This window comes from Sinohyriopsis cumingii, chromosome 19 (assembly GCF_028554795.1).
Source record: "Sinohyriopsis cumingii isolate HCF-2022 chromosome 19, ASM2855479v2, whole genome shotgun sequence".
NCBI lineage: Eukaryota > Metazoa > Mollusca > Bivalvia > Unionida > Unionidae > Sinohyriopsis > Sinohyriopsis cumingii.
Window position 1 is genome coordinate 2154483 of NC_142979.1, and position 21347 is coordinate 2175829.

The window sequence follows — 21347 nt, forward strand, 5'->3', positions numbered from 1 at the left end:
AACATGGAAATAAGAGACAAGATTAATGGCCATGTTATAGAAAGCCTTAAACATAACAGCATATTATTTTACTGACCAGCAATATCACGATTGACTGGACCATTGAGATCGGGGTACTCCACTAAAAGTCTCTCTTTCTCTTTTTCCTCTTCCAGCTGTTCCTGCAGAGTCTTTATAGTAGACTGTAGATTGCTGATAGACTCCTCTAATCTGTCTTTCTCTGACTGAAGTTGTTCCACCTGAGCCTGATGAAATGAAAAAAAGATTTATATTATAAATGTACCTTTTCTCAGAATCATACTGAAGCAGATGGAATTTTAGAAGAAAAAAATACAACAGTACCTGGATTGTATGGATCATTGTATTATTATCTGTTTAAATTGTTCTCCAGCAAAAGAAGATCCAAAAATTCACAATTTCATCTGCAATAAAATGTGCCCTCCAGTGACACTCAACTTTTTTTAAATAAATAACAGGCACATGACAGATGAGATTGTGACATTCCAAAGCATATGAGATATATTTGCCCATGTGAGATGGCCATGTGAAATATGCGTATCATACACAAGTATTGATCTGAGATTGACATCATTTTGCGTGTAACTGAAACAGCAAGGGTCATGCTACTAGGTGAAGTTGGCAAATTTTATCTGGCAATTTGTACAAGCGCTTAAATTTGGTGCAAAATTTTTTAATCGCCCCTCCTTGAGCTATACTGAGTTCTCTGAGATCATGCACATTCATGATACCTAGGTTTTCAAAGCATCGCTTCCACTTGACTTTAGACATATTACTGGTGACTGTCACAATTGGCTATTTGTTGATTACTCTTGCCCTTGAGACAACATACTCACTTTTAAGAGACATGTATAATTCTTTCAAGTGGTTGGTCACGACAAGAGTGCTACCCTCAGTGAAGGAAACCTTTGTTGAGCACAGATTATATTGAGCTTTCTGTTTGCACTAACATAACAAAATGTGAAGTACTTTCAAACTAAGGAATATTTACTGTGCTTATTTTCAACTATATTTTAAGAAGACCACCATACAAATTTATTATTTTTCCAGTGCTTCATTTATTGTAGAAACATTTTTGTTTACACATTTAAATGAGACAGCCTTAGATCCTTGACAGTATGTTACTATTTAAACAAACCATTTAAGAAAACATGAACTGATTGATTGAATTTTGTAATTTTCTGCATCATTACTTTGAAACAAAACCTCAATTGTATTTACTGTTATAGCTATGCCAACAATGTTAAATAAGATATTGTCTGATGCTTGACAGTATTCGTAACAATTTACCATATATATATATATATATATATATATATATATATATATATATATATACTTGCTCATAAGTCAAGCCCAACTTCAAACTGCACAGACCTAGATCTAGATCTACCATCACATGTAACCAGTTGAACAATATAGACCCCGATCAGCAGGTGTATTATGCTGCAGCAGATCAGGACTTTTGTTGTTTGCAGTTTGACTCAACTTATAAATGAGTATATATGGCAGACAGGATCACATGGCAGTGCTTGAGGCAGTCTGACAGCTCTCATATGAGGACCTGCCATTCCATGCTTGTTTTGTCAGAATTGGGGTTTGAGACTGTTCAATTTTACAGCTGCAAAGTTAAATAAATGGTTTTAAGTAAAAGAATAAAATTTACATGTTTTTTTTAATGTTTTCTAATTTCATGGTGTTTGTTTTTTGTAATTGTATCATTATATATGTTTTCTATGTTATAGGTGATGTCTAATCTTGTAAAGCTTCTATAGATTAGGTGCTATACAACGTCCTCATTATTATTATTATTATTATATCAGTACTGAAGGCTATTTCGCTGAGTAGTTTTTCAGAAGTAATTTAACTTTGTTTCTACTTTTAGTAATGGTGGCCTTATCTGATAGGCAGGTCTACAAACTATAAATTATAGCTTTACTATCATAATTCTTTCCAGCCAGTTTGGATAAATTATGCTAACTGGGTTTCTGTGAATGTTTGTCTTCTTCAAGTTTTTAAAATATACTTTAAGAAACAGTGGGCATATTTTCAGACTGGCATCTTTTGTACTCATTTGAATGAGATTCTAACCTGGATTTCACCTGTGATATATGGTTTAATTTTGTTCAGCAGCTTTGGAACAAAAGATGTTGAGGTGAGCATTAAGGGTGAACACCTTCTCTACTTTTCCCCTCTGTTATCTGTAACCATTTTGTTGTGTCATACTCTACTCTTGTGCTGTGGCATACTCTAGCGCATGATTCCAAAGTTAATTTTTTTTTTATATATAAACCCCAGCATGACAATATTAATGGAACCAGTTTATAAATGAAGACAAAGCAATGTGATGGTTAAAAAATTGAAAAATATTGTTCAGGAATAAATCTGCAAGTAGTACACATTTTGACAAATATCGAGATTTGTCTGCTTCTAAATTATAATTTCTTGCAGGCTTAAATGACACTGGCAATAGCCTTTATAATTCAATGTATTTTATTCCCTCGAAAATCAGAAATATTCATTACAACAGCTTTTATGAGTATATTAATGCAGTGACAAGTGAGTCCATAAGCAATCATAGTTCAGTGGTTTCTCAAAGACACAGCATAAGTGGCCACAGCAATGACCTGGAAATTATAAAACTCATCAGCTTGAGTTTGACCTGAAGAATTTCTTTCAACCAATCAAAAATACTGTTATTTCTGAAAGGTCTATTCTGATAGACTGAAAAAGGAAATTTAAGCTCAGAGTTTTATGACCTCCAGGGTCCTAGGAACAAAGTGCCAATAATCAGAACACGCTACCTTTCAGTCAAAGCAATTCTTTACCTCTTTTTCCTTTACGGTTTTCATCCAATGTTCAACATCATTCTTTGCTTTTTCCAAAGATTCTTGTATGCTTTCCTTTTCCTCCTCTAGTGCTGCCACCTGGTCTCGTAGCTCTACATTTTCCTGGTCAAGGGTATCGACTCTCTGTAGCAGTGCCTCTTGTTTGGACTTGATGTTCTGTAACATTTAAGACGTAACTAAAAATACATTTTCCCAAATTACACAGGCCAAAAACAAAACGAAACTCTTAACAGTAGTTTTATAACTGAATATTAAATGAAACTGAAGAATTAAATTTAAAAATAGATTTACTGCGTTTTAAATGGTATAAGAAAATCTTGGAATAAAACTTGTAAAGAACAGCACATTCATAAGTAAGTACAACTGTAATTAGTTAGGTACAGACTATAAACCATCTTAGAAGGATTGGTTGTAGGTTTGCTGTCTTGAATATTGTACATTTTGTGGAGGCTGTAGCTAGCAAACCCTGTTTGGGCAATACAAATAAAATCCATGGTGCAAGGAGCACCTGCTTATTTGCAATCTAGCCCCAAAAATGAAAGTAATAGCTTTTCAAAATAATTCATTTAAGATTTCAATTAGAATTTTCAGTTGAATAAAAATGGTCAAAACTTGAATTGCTGTAGCTAACATGGCACACTGATGTAGGTAGGTCAGTAGATAACAAGAGACACAAGTGGGCCTAATATTTAATTTGGACCTTTCAGCTGAATAAAAAAGTCAAAACTTCAATTGCAGTAGTTAAAATGGTACACACTGATGTGGGTAGGTCAAGAGAAACAAGAGGTCCAAGTATGCCTGATATCACTCAGCTGCCTTATTTAACTCAGCACTTGACCTTTTCATTACCATATAGACATCATAAGACTTTTAGAAAATTTCATGTAGATGTCCATGACAATAAGTGATAACATGGTGGCCATATCAGGTGTAACATTTTGGTACCATCTTCATTTAGGATCAACTAGACTTCATATGAAGTCTCTCTGTGAAAATCAAATGTGGATGTGACCATCCATTCTGGAAAACTATTGATAAGATTTTCATTATTGGATGTCTGAGGGCATGTTAGATAGCCATTATTTTCATTATTGGATGTATGAGGTCATGTCTGATGAGCAGTATTTTCATCACTGGATGTCTGAGGGCATGTCAGATAGGCAACATTTTCATTATTGGATGTCTGAGGGCATGTCAGATAGGCAGTATTTTCATTATTGGATGTCTGAGGGCATGTCAGATAGGCAGTATTTTCATCACTGGATGTCTTGAAGGCATGCCTGATGAGCAGTATTTTCATTATTGGATGTCTGATGGCATGTCAGATAGGCAGTATTTTCATTACTGGATGTCTGAGGGCATGTTTGATAGGCAGTATTTTCATTATTGGATGTCTGAGGGCATGTCAGATAGGCAGTATTTTCATTACTGGATGTCTGATGGGCAGTATTATCATTACTGGATGTCTGAGGGCATGTCAGATAGGCAGTATCTGCATTACTTGATGTCTGATGGGTTGTATTTTCATTTAGGACCAATAAGATATCAACAGTCTAGGATAATTCCAACATTACAATTTTGAACCTCTTAACCCAATATTAGCAGGAGTTTTGTTTCTCACAAAATGAGTACTTTGTGGAATTTTACGAACACAAAGGACTCTGGTGTTTCCAACCTTCTATCATTCATAATTCCTGCAATGTTTGTTGCAAATTTTCATATGTCCATGTACAGCTTGTAAAAGAAATTAATATTATAAGGGTTAGTGAACAGTGTAAACCAAAAGTATCTATGTAATTTTGTCCTTGTGTTGAAAACAAGTTCCCTTTTGTTGTAACAGAGGAGAAAGCTGTTGCTTTCGTTGGATTGTTTTTTGTTTTTTACTGGTATAGAAACAGGTTTTTATGAACAACAAGTCCTAAATATAAGACATAGGATCTGCAGCCAGCAAAATATATTTGTTTATTCACCCATTAACATAGTATAAAGTTAGGCTGCATTATAGCAGATTTATCTTAGTTACAGGTGGTTTTGGAATAAAAGTACTTCAATATTATGGTATATTTGTCAAGTCTCATATCATGTTACACTGTATATTGTTGTTGTTGTTGTAGGGTTTAATGCCATTATTCAGCACAAGATGGGCTATACATGGCAGCCAGTATAAATGGTGGAGGAAGAACCAGGGAAAACCCTGGAAATAACCACCGACCCATGAGAAGCTACTGGCGCGCCTTCTCACATACCCCATATTTGCCGAACCCAAAACTCAAACGCACACAGATAGAGGTGAGATGGCAATGATCCGTAATGGTGAGCACTTTCGACCACTCAGCCATTCAGGGCCCCCACATCATATTAAAATTCCGTTCTGTTCTAAGGATATAAATCTTGTTTAGGATATTTATCAAGGCAACCAGAGTCAACAAACCAGATAACTGAACAATATTTAAAACTATATTACCTTCGCAATAAAAACCATGAAACAGATTGTCATTAAAAGCATAAATTAGTTCGTTAAAAGAAACGACATCAAAAAACGTCATTTAGCACTTTATGCTAGAACATCTGTTTCCAAACATACCTAAGCAGATAACCTTGGCCTTGTATTAAATTCAAGCAATTAAAACCACAAATTGTATTTCTGTCATTACCTGTATGTCAGCTCTTTAGCAATGCAAATACGTGGAAGACCTGATTACTTACTTTACTTAAAATGCACTTAAAAAACAAAGACAAGCTTCAGCATGATCATGATGTCTCCCAGTAAGGAAAAATCTAAAACAAAAGTTACAATTGAGGAAACATATTGCATATATCAAATGGAATGAAGGAAACATTTCTGCAACTGTACAGATGTTTTCAGACATCTGATTGGGATCAGCAACAAAAAAAATATGGTATCACAGTCAGTCATATCCCAAATGAAATTTCATAAGGCACACATATACACATGCTGATTCTAAAATATTAATTGATATCAATGAATTACAAGTACATTTTTAAGCTCTTTCCCTCTCCGAAGCTGAATTATAGTACTGTTTATAACTACCAAAAACATAACTTTTCATATCAATTTGGAATTCCTAATTCATGGGTCGGCATGATTCAAACATCACACGACACAAAGGAAAAATATTTGAAAGCTACTTTTTTTCATCAAGCTAGTGTTTTTGTGTGATTAGGGGTATATAAGATTGTTAATGATAACAATATATGACACTGTAAAAAGAGGAAGTTAAAGGCAGGTCTTTGTCTGGAAAGCAAACATGTACATGGGTTAATTTCAAAAGTGATTTGATAGGGTGACTTGATCAGTTTAAATTTAAGTGGAAAGAGCTTGCCAGGAATTCCAACACTAGAGGGGTAAATAAAAGGATACAACAAATTTTTGGGTCATATTTTTTGTCATAATGTTAGAAAACAGAAAAGTACTAAATATGTGAAATGCAGATACAAAAAAAATCTCAACATTTTTTAAATTCCTCTATCAAAAAAAATTAAATTTACATTAATACATGAAATTACAATTATTTTCCAAATTTTGTCCTGTGCTCTAATTTTTACAGGGGCTAAAGTTTGACAGGATTTACTAAACATTGTATTTTGCTTGATTTGCAACCAAAACCCCCAGACATTCAGAAGAACCAAATTCTTACTGAACAGAGACCAGGTGGTAACTCAGAATGTAGTAAATCAATTAGCCTAAAGTAATTGACAAAGCAAAGTTTAGCATTATCTATACTACAGATATAACATCTGTGTATTACACAGTGTAAACGGCATTAATCACCAGCAGCATATGAATGGTAGAAAATGGAAAAATGAATTTAGTGTGCTGTGATTTTTACCTGGCTATGTTTGGATGCACTTTTGTTCTTGGCCTGTTCTCGAGAAAGTTCTTTCGCTGAGCTCTCCATCTTTGCAGAAATATCATCCAGCTTTATGCGTAGATCTGACATCTCACGTTCTAATCTCTGAACTTCTTCTGCATTTGTCCTGTTCTCCGACAGTTCCACTTCAAGCTTACACTTTGTTTTCTCTAGCAATTATATGACATATTTTTTTTAATAAACTATATAGAAATGCTTGAACAATATAAAACTTTTTATATAAAATATCAGAAGGTTATTATAGAGTGACTGACACATTATGAATTTTTATTGTATGAGCGTATGTTGTATTGATAAACCTGTGCTGGACATATGCAGGTTTTACAACAGCATGGATGAGTGCAGTAAAAATTCATATTGTACAGATCACTGTATAATGACTTTTCTTTATATATTCAACCTTAAGTATAATAATTCTTCATATTTTGTTGTTGTTGAAGGGTTTAACACCATTATTCAGCACAAGATAGGCTATACATGGCGGCCAGTATAAATGGTGGAGCAAGAACTTGGGAAAACCCTGGAAAGAACCAACAACCCATGAGAAGTTACTGGCAAGCTTTCTCACACACCCACATTGGCCAAACCTGAGACTCGAACCCAAGCAGATAGAGGTGAGATGGCAGTGATCCCTAACAGTGAGCTCTTTAAGAACCGAGTGGACAATATGTCTTTCTTTATATTGCAAAGAATCTTATATTTTACATATTCTGCCCAAGTAAAGGTTTATTTTAATTTGTATAATTAGGGACTATCAAAATCCGTAGTGCTGTAGCTTCATGAAAGTAATTTCCATCTAAAGTTAAGCAAACATTAAGATAAAATGTACTGGTAAATTGATACAAATTCCACATACCACTGAAAGTAGGAGAATAAAGTAAAATAAGATTCTGATTCTAATTCTGATGATGATGATGATAATGATGATGATGATGATGATAGTTAGGAACATGATGATTATTTTGTTGTTTTTGTTGTTACTACTATTATCCGTTGTTGTTGTTTAAGTTGTTGTATGGTAGTAATAACTGTAGTTGTTGTTGCTGCTTCTGTTGTCATTTCAGTTGTCAAGCTATTATACTAATGGTTCAGTTTCCATGTTTAGTTCTATTATCACTCTTAACACATAAAGGACATAATGACGCTTTAAGAAATAAAACACCTAATCATAATGTTTCAAATTATGGCACAAATTATCCTTTTTTACATCTAGTACAAATGCAAAAGAAAAAAGTCATATTTCCAAAACATATGTAATTTCTTTCACAAAGGTCTCAGAAATGCTTAATCACGCTCATTTGGACGCAATTTTTTTAACCTGGGATGCAGAAAATCACTTATACAGGAGTCCTCCATACACATTTGCCGGATGGTAAAGTCAAGGGCTTGCCAGTCCTGCTTCAACCATCTGCTGAGTGGGAAAATGTGTTGATCAAATGATCATTTTAGCTGTGATGATAATTACAATGAGAAAATTCAGTGGCTGAAAGACCCCCAGATGTACATGTAGTCATTGTAAGATTACATCTGGAGAACAAGACCCAATAGCTTGGCGGCAAGTTCAAAGACTTGACAAGCTGCAGAGTGGTGGGAAAATGTACTGATATTTACAATGACTAAATACAGAGACAGAAAGACCCACTTTTGTGTAAGAGTACATCAAATGAACAACTTTACCTTTCATTATATTGTGTTCGTTTTCAAGTGTAGCCAAATAAGCTGTGCATGTGACCTCGAAATCAAGACATGTTTAGAGTTAGAGAGAATGATGTTTGCAATTTGGATAAGTATTTTGGAGCAAATTGGCGAAGATTGTAATGGGATTAGACAGAGTGCTAGAAGTTGCTTGAACTGATATTTCACGTTTCACATGGAACACTACGTGTGATGCTTAGCTTAGTGCGTGGAGTAAGACATTTCCTTAGCTGTCATAATTCACTCTCACTTTAATGGACAAACAAGAGTTATATGTCAGTGTTGTAAAGAAGTTACAAAATTAAACTCATTGGCAACCACTGGTTCTAATCATCTGGAAATTTAGCCATTTTAGGTATGCCTAATATGCTTCTGGTAGGGGACTGCAGCTTGTGCTGGTGGGACTCCTGTTTTTTCCAAAATAGGAGTCCTGGACTCCTAGTTTTAAAATCCTAGCAAGACCTATGCTTTCACTTATTATAAACATTCTGGCATTTAAAAATGTGACTTGTTATATGATATAAATACCATTTGTCCTCAAGACAATTTAAAAGGAAATATGATTGAAGTAAGAAACTTTGTTTTGATTTTTTTTCAGATGATGAAAGGGTCTTTTAAAAAAAACAAATATGAAAATGGAATTTGTATGTGAAAAGGACTAAAGAACCAAGTTAAGTTTGGATGTGGTAATAGTAAATGCTGATATTTAATCATATCTCTGACTGCAATCTTACTGTACAGTGTACATAATTTTCAAAGAAATGTACAGGAAGAAAGAAAAAACAATTCATATCTTTTTTGCATGTAGCTCACAGTAAGTTTTTATCAAAGTATACATTACACTAAAGTGAAGAAGCAAGACAAGTACAATAAGTCAACCCTATCTTAATTAAACTGTCAAATCTGTCTTAAAGAAACAGTCAATCCTGTCTTAAAGAAACAGTCACCCCTGTCTTAAAGAAACGTCATACCTGTCTTAAAGAAACAGTCAAAACTGCCATAAAGAAACAAACTTGTCTTAAAGAAACAGTCAATCCTGTCTTAAGGAAACAGTAAAATCCTGTCTTAAAGAAACAGTCAAACCTGTCTTAAAGAAACAGTCAATCCCGTCTATAAGAAACAGTCAAACCTTTCTTAAAGAAACAGTCAACCCTGTCTTAAGGAAATAGTCAAGCCTGTCTTAACAAAACAGTCAAAATTATCTGAAGGAAATAGTCAACATTGTCTTAAAGAAACAGTCAATCCTGTCTTAAGGAAACAGTCATACCTGTCTTAAAGAAACAGTCAACCCTGTCTTAAAGAAACAGTCAATCCTGTGTTAAAGAAATAGTCAAACCTGTCTTAAAGAAACAGTCAACCTCTCTTAAAGAAACAGTCAACATTGTCTCATGGAAACTGTTAACACTGCCTTAAGGAAACAATCAGCACTGTCTTAAGGAAACAGTCAAACCTGTCTTAAAGAAACTGTCAAACTTGTCTCAAGGAAACAATCAAACTTGTCTTGAGCAGCCACTCCTGGGAAGTAAAAAACATTACTTCTTAAAAAACAGGTGGATGCTCAGTTGAGGTTTATTTGTTACATAATCTGGCTTTAGAATTTTAATAAGAAGCCTGTTTATGGTCAGTAATTGTTTCACAGAATTTATCTTTAAAACAGATTTTGACTAATTTTTTCAAAGTTCAGCAAAATATTAATTTACACTGAAAATTAAATAAAGATAATCAAGGCCTGAAAAACTTACCAAGTTCTTTCAGGATGTGAAGCTTCTCTTCTAATTCAAATTTGTGTTTTTCCAGCAATTTCTCAAGATCACTTTTACTCAGTTTCAACATCTCTTTCTCATGTCTTTCAAGTTCCAAATTCTTTTCATGGTTAGACTCCATGTCCCTAATTTTTCTTTCATAATTATGATGCATTTCTGATCTCTCATCTTTTTCTCGTTGCATTTCTCTGTCAAAAGTTGACACTCGCTTTTCCAGCTTTTTACATTTTTCCTCATATTCTTTGAGAGATTTAACAGTAAGAGTCAAATTTTCCATATGCTTACTAATTCGAGTCATGTCTTTTTGTTGTTCTGTTGACCATCGAGCAATATCATTTGCTGTCAGCCAGTCATGGTCTGCAACCAGTGGACGGAACTTTTGTAGGCAAGATGGCAGCTGCTGTGACTGACAGATACTGATGACTGTATCCCCAGTCTGTCGGAAACATTTTTGAACATAACTACATGATTCACATGGTGTAAAAACTGTATCGTTTGTCTGACATGACTTGTTGTATTCATCTTTGGCAAGACTAGCACTGTACTTGTGGAGATTTTCTGGGTCAAAAGAAACACCAAGGATTGCTTCTGCTCTGTTCGGTGGGATAAGACCCCTAAAGCCAGCAGTTTTTGGTCGGTTGTCGTTTCTGTTGTGATGTACTTGGTTAATGCTGTTTTCTAGCTCAGATATTTTTCTGCTCTGCAGCTTGCTCTAAAAGCACAAATAATACCATGATCTTTTATATAATACTATAATCTTTTATATAAAACTAGGATCTGACATATAATACCACAATCTGTTATATAACACCTGGATCTGTTATATAGCACCAGGATCTGTTACATAATACCAGGATCTATTATATAATACTTTGATCTGACATATAATACTACAATCAGTTATATAATATCAGGATCTGTTATATTATACTAGGATCTGACATATGATACTAGGATATGTTATATAATACCAGGATCTGACATATAATATAGGATTTGTTATATAATACCATTATCAGTTACACAATACTAGGATCTAACATATATTACTAGGATCTAACATATAATACCAGGATCTGACAAGTGAAACTGCAATCTGTTATAAAATACCAGGATCTGTTATGTAATACCAGGATCTGTTATATAATACCAGGATCTGACATATAAAACTACAATCTGTTATAAAATACCAGGATCTATTATAGAATACTAGGATCTGACATAATAACATGTTCTATTATTTAATACCAGTATCTGTTATATAATACCAGGACCTGTTATATAATGCCAGGATCTGACAAATAATACTATGATCTGTTATATAAAATATTGATCTGTTATATAATACACTGATCTGTTATGTAATACTAGAACCATAAACTTTTTAAGTTTGATAGCAATGCAAATAATGTGCTTGCTTTGCCAGGAGTTTTCATTATTTTTCATTTTTAGAAGTCCCGTACATCCATGGTTAGAAATGTAGAAGTCCAATGCCACTCATTACTGCATTTTCCAGAAAACTTAAACAAGTGATAGCACTATTTTAGTAATGAGTGTCATTTTTGGAATTTGACTACATATGCCTTTAAATGGCGATTATTAACTTTATTTGGATCCTCATACATCCATGTACATTGAGAAATTTGTTATTTATAAACCTCAAGAAATACGTAAGGAAAAATCAATGCTAAAGTAAATGGACATTTTTGGATGAGATCAACTTAAAGGTGTGATCCAGTACAAACTGGATTGAATGTTGCATGCTCTGATGTCACAATGAAAGCTTCACAAGCTGAAAATGATTGATACCATAATGAAATTTGTTATGATAGACCCCTCTTTTCTTGACAAAGTTTAGTACCTGAGCACCACTGTAAAAGTCCATAGGATTCAATAATTTTCATCTGTATATTTAATGATGCCATTTAAGTTGATATACTTTACAACAGTCAGTACTAAACAGACTTTGAATAAACTATATTAGTACAAAAATTTAGAACAATACTATTTAGTTTCATTAGAGTGTTATGTATATTTAATTTGTATTGTATGTTGCCTTTTCTTAATGATTATATGTTATGTACATCTGTATTTTGTACCTAACATTCTCTAAAAGCAAGTTAATGGTGTACCTGACCAGTGACATTTATTTTGTAAACAACATAATACATAGCTTATATTTCTCTAAGATCATAGATTGAATATTCGGATCATTATTAATGGAGGTAAACACATTTATTTGAATCTGAGTCTAGACATCAGTTTTCCAGACTTGGAAATTCTTAAACTGGTTGACAACTTTTAATGTTTTAGAAAGGAGACTGACCTACATCCTTGCTCTATTACAGTGTCATAGCTTTTGACATCATTGTTGCTGACTTGAAAAATTATTCATCCTTGCCTAAACATCTTAAGTAGAATTAGTCATATTGCTGTGTTCAGTCTTTAGTCTGGGTATATTTATTTATTCAAATCATTATTCACTGGAACTACAAAGTGCTCAATAATATTCTTTGATGGACATATTAATTTGGAATTATAGTGAATTTAGACAAGAATATTTTGGATTTTATTAATGCGATACATCAAATGTCTGTTAACACATCACCACAATCCTGGCCACTGGCACATTCAAGACAACATGCATGTTAACATCCTGTATCAGAATTCATTTAGAATGCCAGTGGAATTTAACTGGAACTTCATACATCTCAAAACTGTGATAGAATTTGTATAACTATTAGGGATTTAATTCATAATACTATAAGTTTTTTTGACAAAACTTCTTGGTTTTTATTCTTTTCCGTTACTTAGTTTAAGACCACAGAGTTGTAACAAGAGTAAATGCAATTACATGACCATACTGATATAACACTGTATCAAGATGCCAAAGCCAACTACTAACAATTTAGAATTCACGCTACCCTTATTATTGGTCACAACACACTTACACAGTAATTGGGACAATGGTAAGCATGATTTGACATTGGTTGGCACTGTTTTCTTTCCCTGGGTAAATTAATTTAAAGGCACAACTGACTGGTTTGAGTGGTTGAGATCATGACCTTTTTACTTGGATATAGAGGTAAACACATTGGACGTTCATTTTTTTGTTGAGAACTGATACCTACATCAGCCACTGTTTTCTGGACAGCACTCTGCATTTTAACAAGGTCAGACCAGTATCGTTTGGCAACCAGACCAACTGAACTCTCTTTATGGAGGTTGCTGTCTCCATCAACTTTTGTCAGCATGGAAGTTTGATTGGTAAATAAAGTTGTGCACTGAAGAAGTAGAACCAACCTAGAAAAAAACCCATAAAAAACAAAATGAAAATAAATATAATCATTTTTTTATATTGAGCTTAAAAAATTATATCAACTGCAAACCATATGAACAGTAATAGTGAAGCTGAATAGTACAATGCTGGCAAATACTGTTAAATAATGGACATGTAATTTAATATGAAATGTCACATACAAGACATTCAATTAGTCTACTTTGTCAACCTTCCAGCATGGTCTAAATGATGAGAGCAGCAAAAGCTATTAAAAATGGGTGAATCACAAAAAGCTCACTATAATTTGCTTTGCTTGTGCTTTGAAGGAGGAACTCGTGCTGGGAAACCAATGTTAGAAGAATAAACAATCAGGGGACATAACTCCTCTAAATGAAGATGTGGAAACCTGGAAATTAAGCTTTTTCAAGGTCTTAGCATGACAGATTTTACTGAATTCCGAGATTGCTTTGTAAAGTTCTGCTGTAGAAACCAAATGAAGACAGCCAATCAGAGGACATATGTGTTTTAGATGATAAATTAAATGTGGAAGGTTGAGTATTAAACTCAATCAAGGTCTCACCAATATAAGGTTCCATGTCGTGTTTGGTTCTATTCCAACAATATGTGGTAAAAAAATGCTGCAGAAACCAAATTTATAAAGATGGCCAATAAGGGGGCATAACTCTTGTAAATGATATCATGGAACATTGGGAATCATAAGCTTTTGAGATCTCATCAATATAAAGTCCCATATCAAATATTGCTGAAATCCAATAAACCTGGTAAAATTATGCTGTGGAAACCAAAGTCAGGAAGACACACAATTAGGTGGCATAACTTGTATAAATGTTCTCAAGGAATGTAGAAAATCTCAAAGCATTCATGGTCTCATCAATATGTGGACAAGTATGGTTTAAGTCCAGCTAACGTTGATAATGTTAAGATGCAAAAACTGAAAGACAGAAGGACATGCAATCAGGGGCAGGGCTGAGCAAATATTTTTTTTGACCACTAGTCCAGGACAAGTGGTTTCAGAAAATTCTCTAGTCCCACCTTTCTCATCACTAGTCCCACCTTACTCTTCACTAGCCCAACCTTACTTTTCACTGGTCCCAAAATGGCAATCACTTGCCGAGATTTGATGAGACGTATGTATTTAATCCATAGAAAAGAAGAAAAATAAAATGAAATAATATACATAATTATTTCTTAAAAGAATTTAATTTTTCAAAAACATTGGTTGTTGTACATTTCGTTTCTTCAGGTTCATGTATATATGTTTTAGCTGATGGATTTGAAAATATGTCTATATATGTGTCTGCCACCTGCACCAGCACTAAGCCAGCAGTTGATAGCTGTGTCTGGGTTAAAGTCCTCAAGCTCTTGTCCATTTGCAGAAATGTTCATTAGCATTTGTAAACTCTTTTGGTTTATGGAATTCCTCAAAGAATTCTTATTACCTTCCTTTTTTGGGGGTGGGGGGCACAGCACCAGACAGATGTCCCCCCTCACTTCCAAAAAAAAGGTGCTTTATATGTGTGTGTACCCCCTCAGATATGGTGTGTGTTGTTGTTTAGTTACAGAATTTTTTATCAAAAATTTATTTTGCGATTTTTGATGGGGTGTTACGAAATGCCCGATATGACTCATTTAGTCTTCCATACTTTTCATTTAATCAGGTTGTCTTGTTTCACGCGCCATAATATTTCTGTAAATGTAATTTTTCGTCGTATCGCGTGACGCTTTTATTGCTCGTGCGGCACGTGCGAAATAATGTATTATTGCGCACTACTATATATATATCGGGTAGAGATATTGAAGGGCACAGCCAATATAGAGGGAAGCTCTAAACATATTCAGCTGTCGGGCAGGTGCCATTGTAATTTAGTTAGAGCCAAACAGTTGGGTGAGTCGAATGTTTTTTAGTCAACTCTTTTTATTATTTACAATAATTATTCAGTTTCGTAAAAGCACGTTCCTTGTTGTATTATGTGGTCACATCGTTTATCGTATTTGCAATTCAGTCTATTAAGATATAACCTAGGCAATGTGGTAGCGAGTTAATTTCATCTAGTCGCTATCATGACTAATTTCGAAAACATATTATGTATGTATTAATGTCATAGCATTACGTATATTTATTTTTATTGCATAGCATTCCTATGTCATACTTCGTACCTATCGTATATTCTTAAAGTAGTTGCAACAAAACCCATTCCAACTAAATTAGACTATTGGAAAAGTGCGTTTATTTTCCATATTCAGCTCGCCGGTTATGAGCAGCCGGATGGGCTTGTGGATACCATGACGTCTGGTGTACCATTACTAGTATAACCCACCAATTCAGTGCCAATGTACGGGTACAAGTGCGGAGGGGAAAGTGACCGTGTCAGTGAGAAGGCCGTGTCAACATGTATTTTCCAATCAAGTAGTGTTTTGACTACAAGTAAAGCACAATAACAAGTAGTGTATTGACTACAAGTAAAAGCATAATAACAAGTAGTGGTTTGACTACATGAGGTTTGCAACAAGCATTTGTTTATATGAAAATTTGCTAGAGATATTTGTATACATAAAGTTTATATGGAGTTGCTAGAACTTTTTGACTACATGAATGTGACATAGTAGTCAAAGTATATTTCATATGTGTTTTATATTCATTTTATATGTTTCTGTGTTATTTTCATATCATTAGTACCAGTGTTTAATATATTGTCATTTGTCATCCACGAACGTGTTTATTGTTTCTTTAAAACCCTGCCCGGTCTCAAAGGGTCAGCTCGACTACGTTACATGGGGTATTTTTTTTCCCTTATTAGCGAAAATAATTTAGCAAACTCATTTTATGCACAGAGTATCAGCTTGCTTGACAACTACTTCTAAAGTGATCATAACATCAATTTTCTCTTTTAAATACGAACTGAAACAGCTCATTAATTAGCGTAATTGTTTCGCTTGAAACACAATATCGCATGTGGAAGTTAATCATCAGTATAATCAATTATAAATTAAAGAATCATTACTGTCATTTAATCAGTTCATAAAGGAAACCAACACTGATGTCGGTAAAGTACCTTTCATTAATTTAATTACACTGACTCGCTGGATTAAAATCTTAGTGAGCCGCTCGTTATCACAGGGGCTCGTTACAATGAAAATCAAGGGATGGGGGTTCTAACCTGTAATAAAACCGCTTACAACATTGCTAATTGATCACACTGGCTTTCTTTTGTTTGACGTGTTTTGATTTGCCGATAATTTGGTCGCTTAGCCCAATATGCAGCCAAGCGGTAATAGGATGTAAATGTATACATGAAGAGGGGTAGAATCAAGTATTCAGTATGCCCGGAGGGCATGATTGGCCAAATAAAGGTAGATATAGTGATTAAAGCACGAAAATAAGGACTAGCCCAACTTTTTTAAAAGCACTTGTCCCAGACTAGCGACCTGGAAAATTTTACTTGCCCGACTTCAAAAATGACTAGTCCAGGACGTCGGGCTATGGGATTTGCTCAGCTCTGAGGAGGCATAATTCCTTTAAATGTCAATGTGAAAGGTAAAAAATCAAACACATTCAAGGTCTCATTAATAGAGTGCTGCATGCAAAATTTGGTTTAAGTCCAACACTCTTTGGGAAAACTAAGCCGTGGATATGGAAGTCAGAGAGATAGACAATTAGGGACCATATAATGCCCTTTAATAACGACTACTGAGAAGGCTGGAAAACACACTCTTTTGAGACCTTATCAGTATGGAGCTACATACCAAATCTGATTAACAGTCAACAGTCCCCATACAAGTTATTACATGTAACCATACTGTTGAACAGCTTGATTAACAAAAGGACAGACTGATGAATGTGATTGCAATAGGGCTCAGATGACTTCACTGAGCATGGCCATAAGGGACTCGCTGTACAGTGTGTGTGTGATTTGGAGTTTTAATGGAGCTTAAAAAATATTCAGTCATGTCACTACTAAGGAGACGTATGTTTGGAGCGTAAAAGAATCACTGTATTTGTTATATATCTATTATTTTTATTAATTCATTTTATATAAATTATCATTCATCACATCGTGTTGTGTTGTCATTCGATCCAGGCATCCATTCAAGTCTATCCTGTTACAGAGCAATTAGACAATGGCTGACTTCGGTACCTGGAGGTAAACACTGCTTTCCATGAAATCATTTTGAGATCTGAATAAACACACTAGTCAAATTAATATGATTTTGTTTTTATCTTTTCTTATTTGAAATGTAGCAATCACAATGTTTTGTTACAAGTAATACTACATATCAGCCAGGAAAGACTCCTGACATTCTTTTAACTGAAATGAAATCTAACACATACCTATCAATAAGCAATTCATACAGCGCAATATGTGCAACTTGTCTCTCTTCTTCATCATCAGAATAATCATAAAGCTCTAGAAGGTCTGTAATGTCAACTTCAGATGACACTTTGTCTGGGAACTTCCAGGATGGACGCTTTACAGGACCACATCTGGACAATACATCCACTATCACAGACTGTACATCTCGCACATCAGACCTAAGGCTTTCAATTACAGCTCTGGCTCCAAGTATATCAACCATTTTCCTGAAATTAAAAAAATTCAATATTACAATATCAAAGCTTTCACTGTATGATCACTAATGTATAATACTACACAAGGGTCCTGCTTTCTTAACCTTATATTTGTCAAATTAAGCATTTTGGACATACATTTATTTCAATATGTTTATAGGCTTCCTTTTTATCTGTAGAAAAGTTATATTATTTTCTTTGTATGAAAGTCAGCTTTCTTTAACTTTATTCAAGCAGATTAGGAGAAGTCTGTTAGCTTTCTAAGTTGGTATGGACGAAAGAATGGCTTTTAAATATGTGACTTGTGAATCAGAAGTTATTCTATAAACTTATTCTGGACCTGTCTTTCCAATATTTAATAGGAGGGTGCAGTCTGATCTGCACAAATTACAATCTGTTCTCAAAATAATTACTTTGAAAAGATTAGATTGTAATTACTAAAGTAGTTGGATAGTTTACATGAAACAAATTGATGTTTAACAAGTCCATAAGCAGAAAAATAGAGGGCCCAATTGCAACATGTATGCTAGAACATTTTCGACCTATCTGGTTGATCCCATGCAACTAGAAGTTACTCTCTGAAATGGCCACATGTATGTGTCAGAATCCATGGGAAAACTTCAAACACCTCAATAATTTCACAGAACATAAGTATTATAATGCATTGTCCATTCATAGAGTAATTTTACTAATTCATTTTCCTTTAGTTTAAAGCCATACTTCTAACAGTCTCCTTTATGTAGCAATATTATGGACCAACACGTTACATATAACATACATAAGCCAATACAAACAAAAAAAAAAACAACCCAAAAAACTTTTTAACCAAATTTGCTGTCATAAAATCCAAAAATCAAGGAGGCTAATGATTCATCTTCCTTTTAGTAAGTTACACTTAAATTTTTTAATCTTTCTCTTATTGCAGCAAAGTTAAAAACCAACACAATCTACAATGACCCCCTGACTTTGTAATCCAAATAACAACTTTGTCTCTGCAGGCTTACTTACTGATTTCTTTACTGTGAAAGAATGCCTTGAGTAGTAATGTATTCTCCAGATATCTTGTGGGAAACAAGAGCAGATTTTAAAAGAAAATTCTTAAACCCTGTCAAGAAAGGATTATTAACTTGTGCAGTCTTCACATTCATGTAATCAGACGTCACACCTGTAATCCCAATGGTTGTGCTGTGTTACAGTCAAGGGAATTATTTTCTCCATTTTTCATTAAAGTTGGATCCACAGTTACTCTGTTGTATTCTGCTTCTTTCACTTTTTTGGCTAGTGATCCTGAGCACATGCCGTTTTCATCTGGAGATCATTTTCTTGTCTGACAAACATTGAAGTTAGTTTGTTTGAATGACATCTTGCTGAACTCAATGGAAATAACATGAGATCTTGCAAGAATAAGGGAAGCAATTCCATCATAACCATGCCAATGCTCAAAGTCTACATGATGCCATCCCTCATCCTAAGCATGGGATATTAAATAAATCCTGATCACATTATGTGAATCCCTTGCATCAAAAACATGCACAGAAACAAAATGTATGCATCAGATATTTCCACTGTGCATTTCTGATGCACAAATGTGTGTAAAGGGAAACAATGAATGACATGAATCAGCCTGACATTTGGTCCCAATCAGTCATGGTTTGAATTAGCTACAATGTCACAGCCATGGTTTGAATAAGTAAAGCTATGGTTTTTAGGAACTTTGGCAAATGATAAAGTTATTAAGCCTATATCATGTCAGTTATATTGGTATGTTTACTCTAACAGTACTTTGTCTACCACGACAGATAACGTCATATTCATGTGGCAATTCATAAAACCGGCTTCGTGTATAATTTTAAAAGTTCTACTGAGTGCGGCCACCACCATCACCGATTAAAATAGAATAAAGGAACAGGAAAACAAGAGCAAAGAAATAATACCAAGAAGAGGATTGATTTTGCTTGACTTGTTTACTGTTTAAAACAGACGTTATTCCTGCTTTCAAAACATTGCGCTGAGAAAACACACAGACTAATTGAAGATGGCGGACTGTTCAGATGGACGTTGCAGTGCTTATGTGCAAATCATGGATAATTCTGTTTATGAGACTCGCTCCAGGAAGAAATATACTGAACTGGAAACAGAAAATGAAGGTGATTGTACTGTACATGGGAATTGTGGTTTAAATGCTTTTTATGACGCAGATTTGGTGAGTGATGAGCCTGACAATGCAAACAAGGCAGATCTATGCTCGCAACCTCAGTACACGAGTACACAGAATGTTGATAATACATGTTTTGACAGAGATGCCCAAGATTCGAGTCACCGTTGTAACAGCCCAACATATCAAGATGTCATATCTCAGGTTCCCAATCAGGACTATATTAGAAGACTTGATCAGGAACTAGATAATCTACCCAGAGACATGTATATTGAGAAATTGCTAGAGGTTTCACACGACAGTGAAGATATTGTAACCTGGTACAGGTCAGTTTTATTTAGTAGAGCACGAGGTTTTCCTGGCTGTCCATCTGGATATTTGGTTGTTAGAAAAAACAGAAATGGTGTAAGTAGTTTAATAAAATATGCAAGGGATTGTTATTCTTTAGCTATATTTATAAAAGGGGATCCTTGCGAGATCGATTCTATTTTTAGCAAGAAGAAATCAAACCCTAATGTACAAGCTGAACATTGTGAACATGACGATGAACATAGCTCAGGGCAAGCAGAACAAGTGATTAATTCAGCAAGACTCTCGCTAGCGGAAATCAAGAGTGATTGCGGTCATCTACAACAAACTGTCGTTTCGCTCAGAGAAGAGATTATATCTCTGAAGGCAACCCAAATCACATTGGTGAATATGAATGACCTTAATGCATTCCGTGCTGATGTAAACAATAAGGTACAGGCACAATCTCAAACAATAGAACTGCTCCGTAATGAGATTACGTCACTGAAAACTACTCAAAGCGTGTTGATGAAAGAAAATGAAACTCTCCACACCATCACCGAGCAACTTAGAGTTAAGCTGATGAAATCTTTGAGTAAACCCATGTCTTATGCGGATGTAGTTAGCACGAATAGTCCAGCTGTAAGTAACCTATCATGTAGTCCCAATGGATGTGGTGATAGCTCTCCATCAGTTGCTGCTCAGAACAAGATTCATGTGTCTAACTGTTCATCTTCCGTCTTGATCGACTCTAACAAAACTGGTTGCGATACACACTGCCGCCTATCAAGTGAATCTCAGAACAGAACTGCAGTGTC

At 34.6% G+C, this 21347-nt stretch overlaps 1 protein-coding gene across 1 annotated transcript in view; it reads right to left on the reverse strand.

Annotated features, from left to right (window-relative positions):
• Positions 1 to 21347, reverse strand: part of LOC149775054 (coiled-coil domain-containing protein 157-like) — a 45878-nt gene that overhangs the window by 16698 nt on the left and 7833 nt on the right. Inside the window, exons 2-7 of the mRNA XM_089943334.1 lie at positions 17850 to 18098; positions 13350 to 13521; positions 10198 to 10930; positions 6719 to 6909; positions 2847 to 3023; positions 77 to 245 (exon numbers count right to left, since the gene is read on the reverse strand). Coding sequence (XP_089799460.1) covers positions 77 to 245; positions 2847 to 3023; positions 6719 to 6909; positions 10198 to 10930; positions 13350 to 13521; positions 17850 to 18094 — 1687 coding nt within the window. The 5' untranslated portion in view covers positions 18095 to 18098. The remainder of the gene's footprint in view (positions 1 to 76; positions 246 to 2846; positions 3024 to 6718; positions 6910 to 10197; positions 10931 to 13349; positions 13522 to 17849; positions 18099 to 21347) is intronic.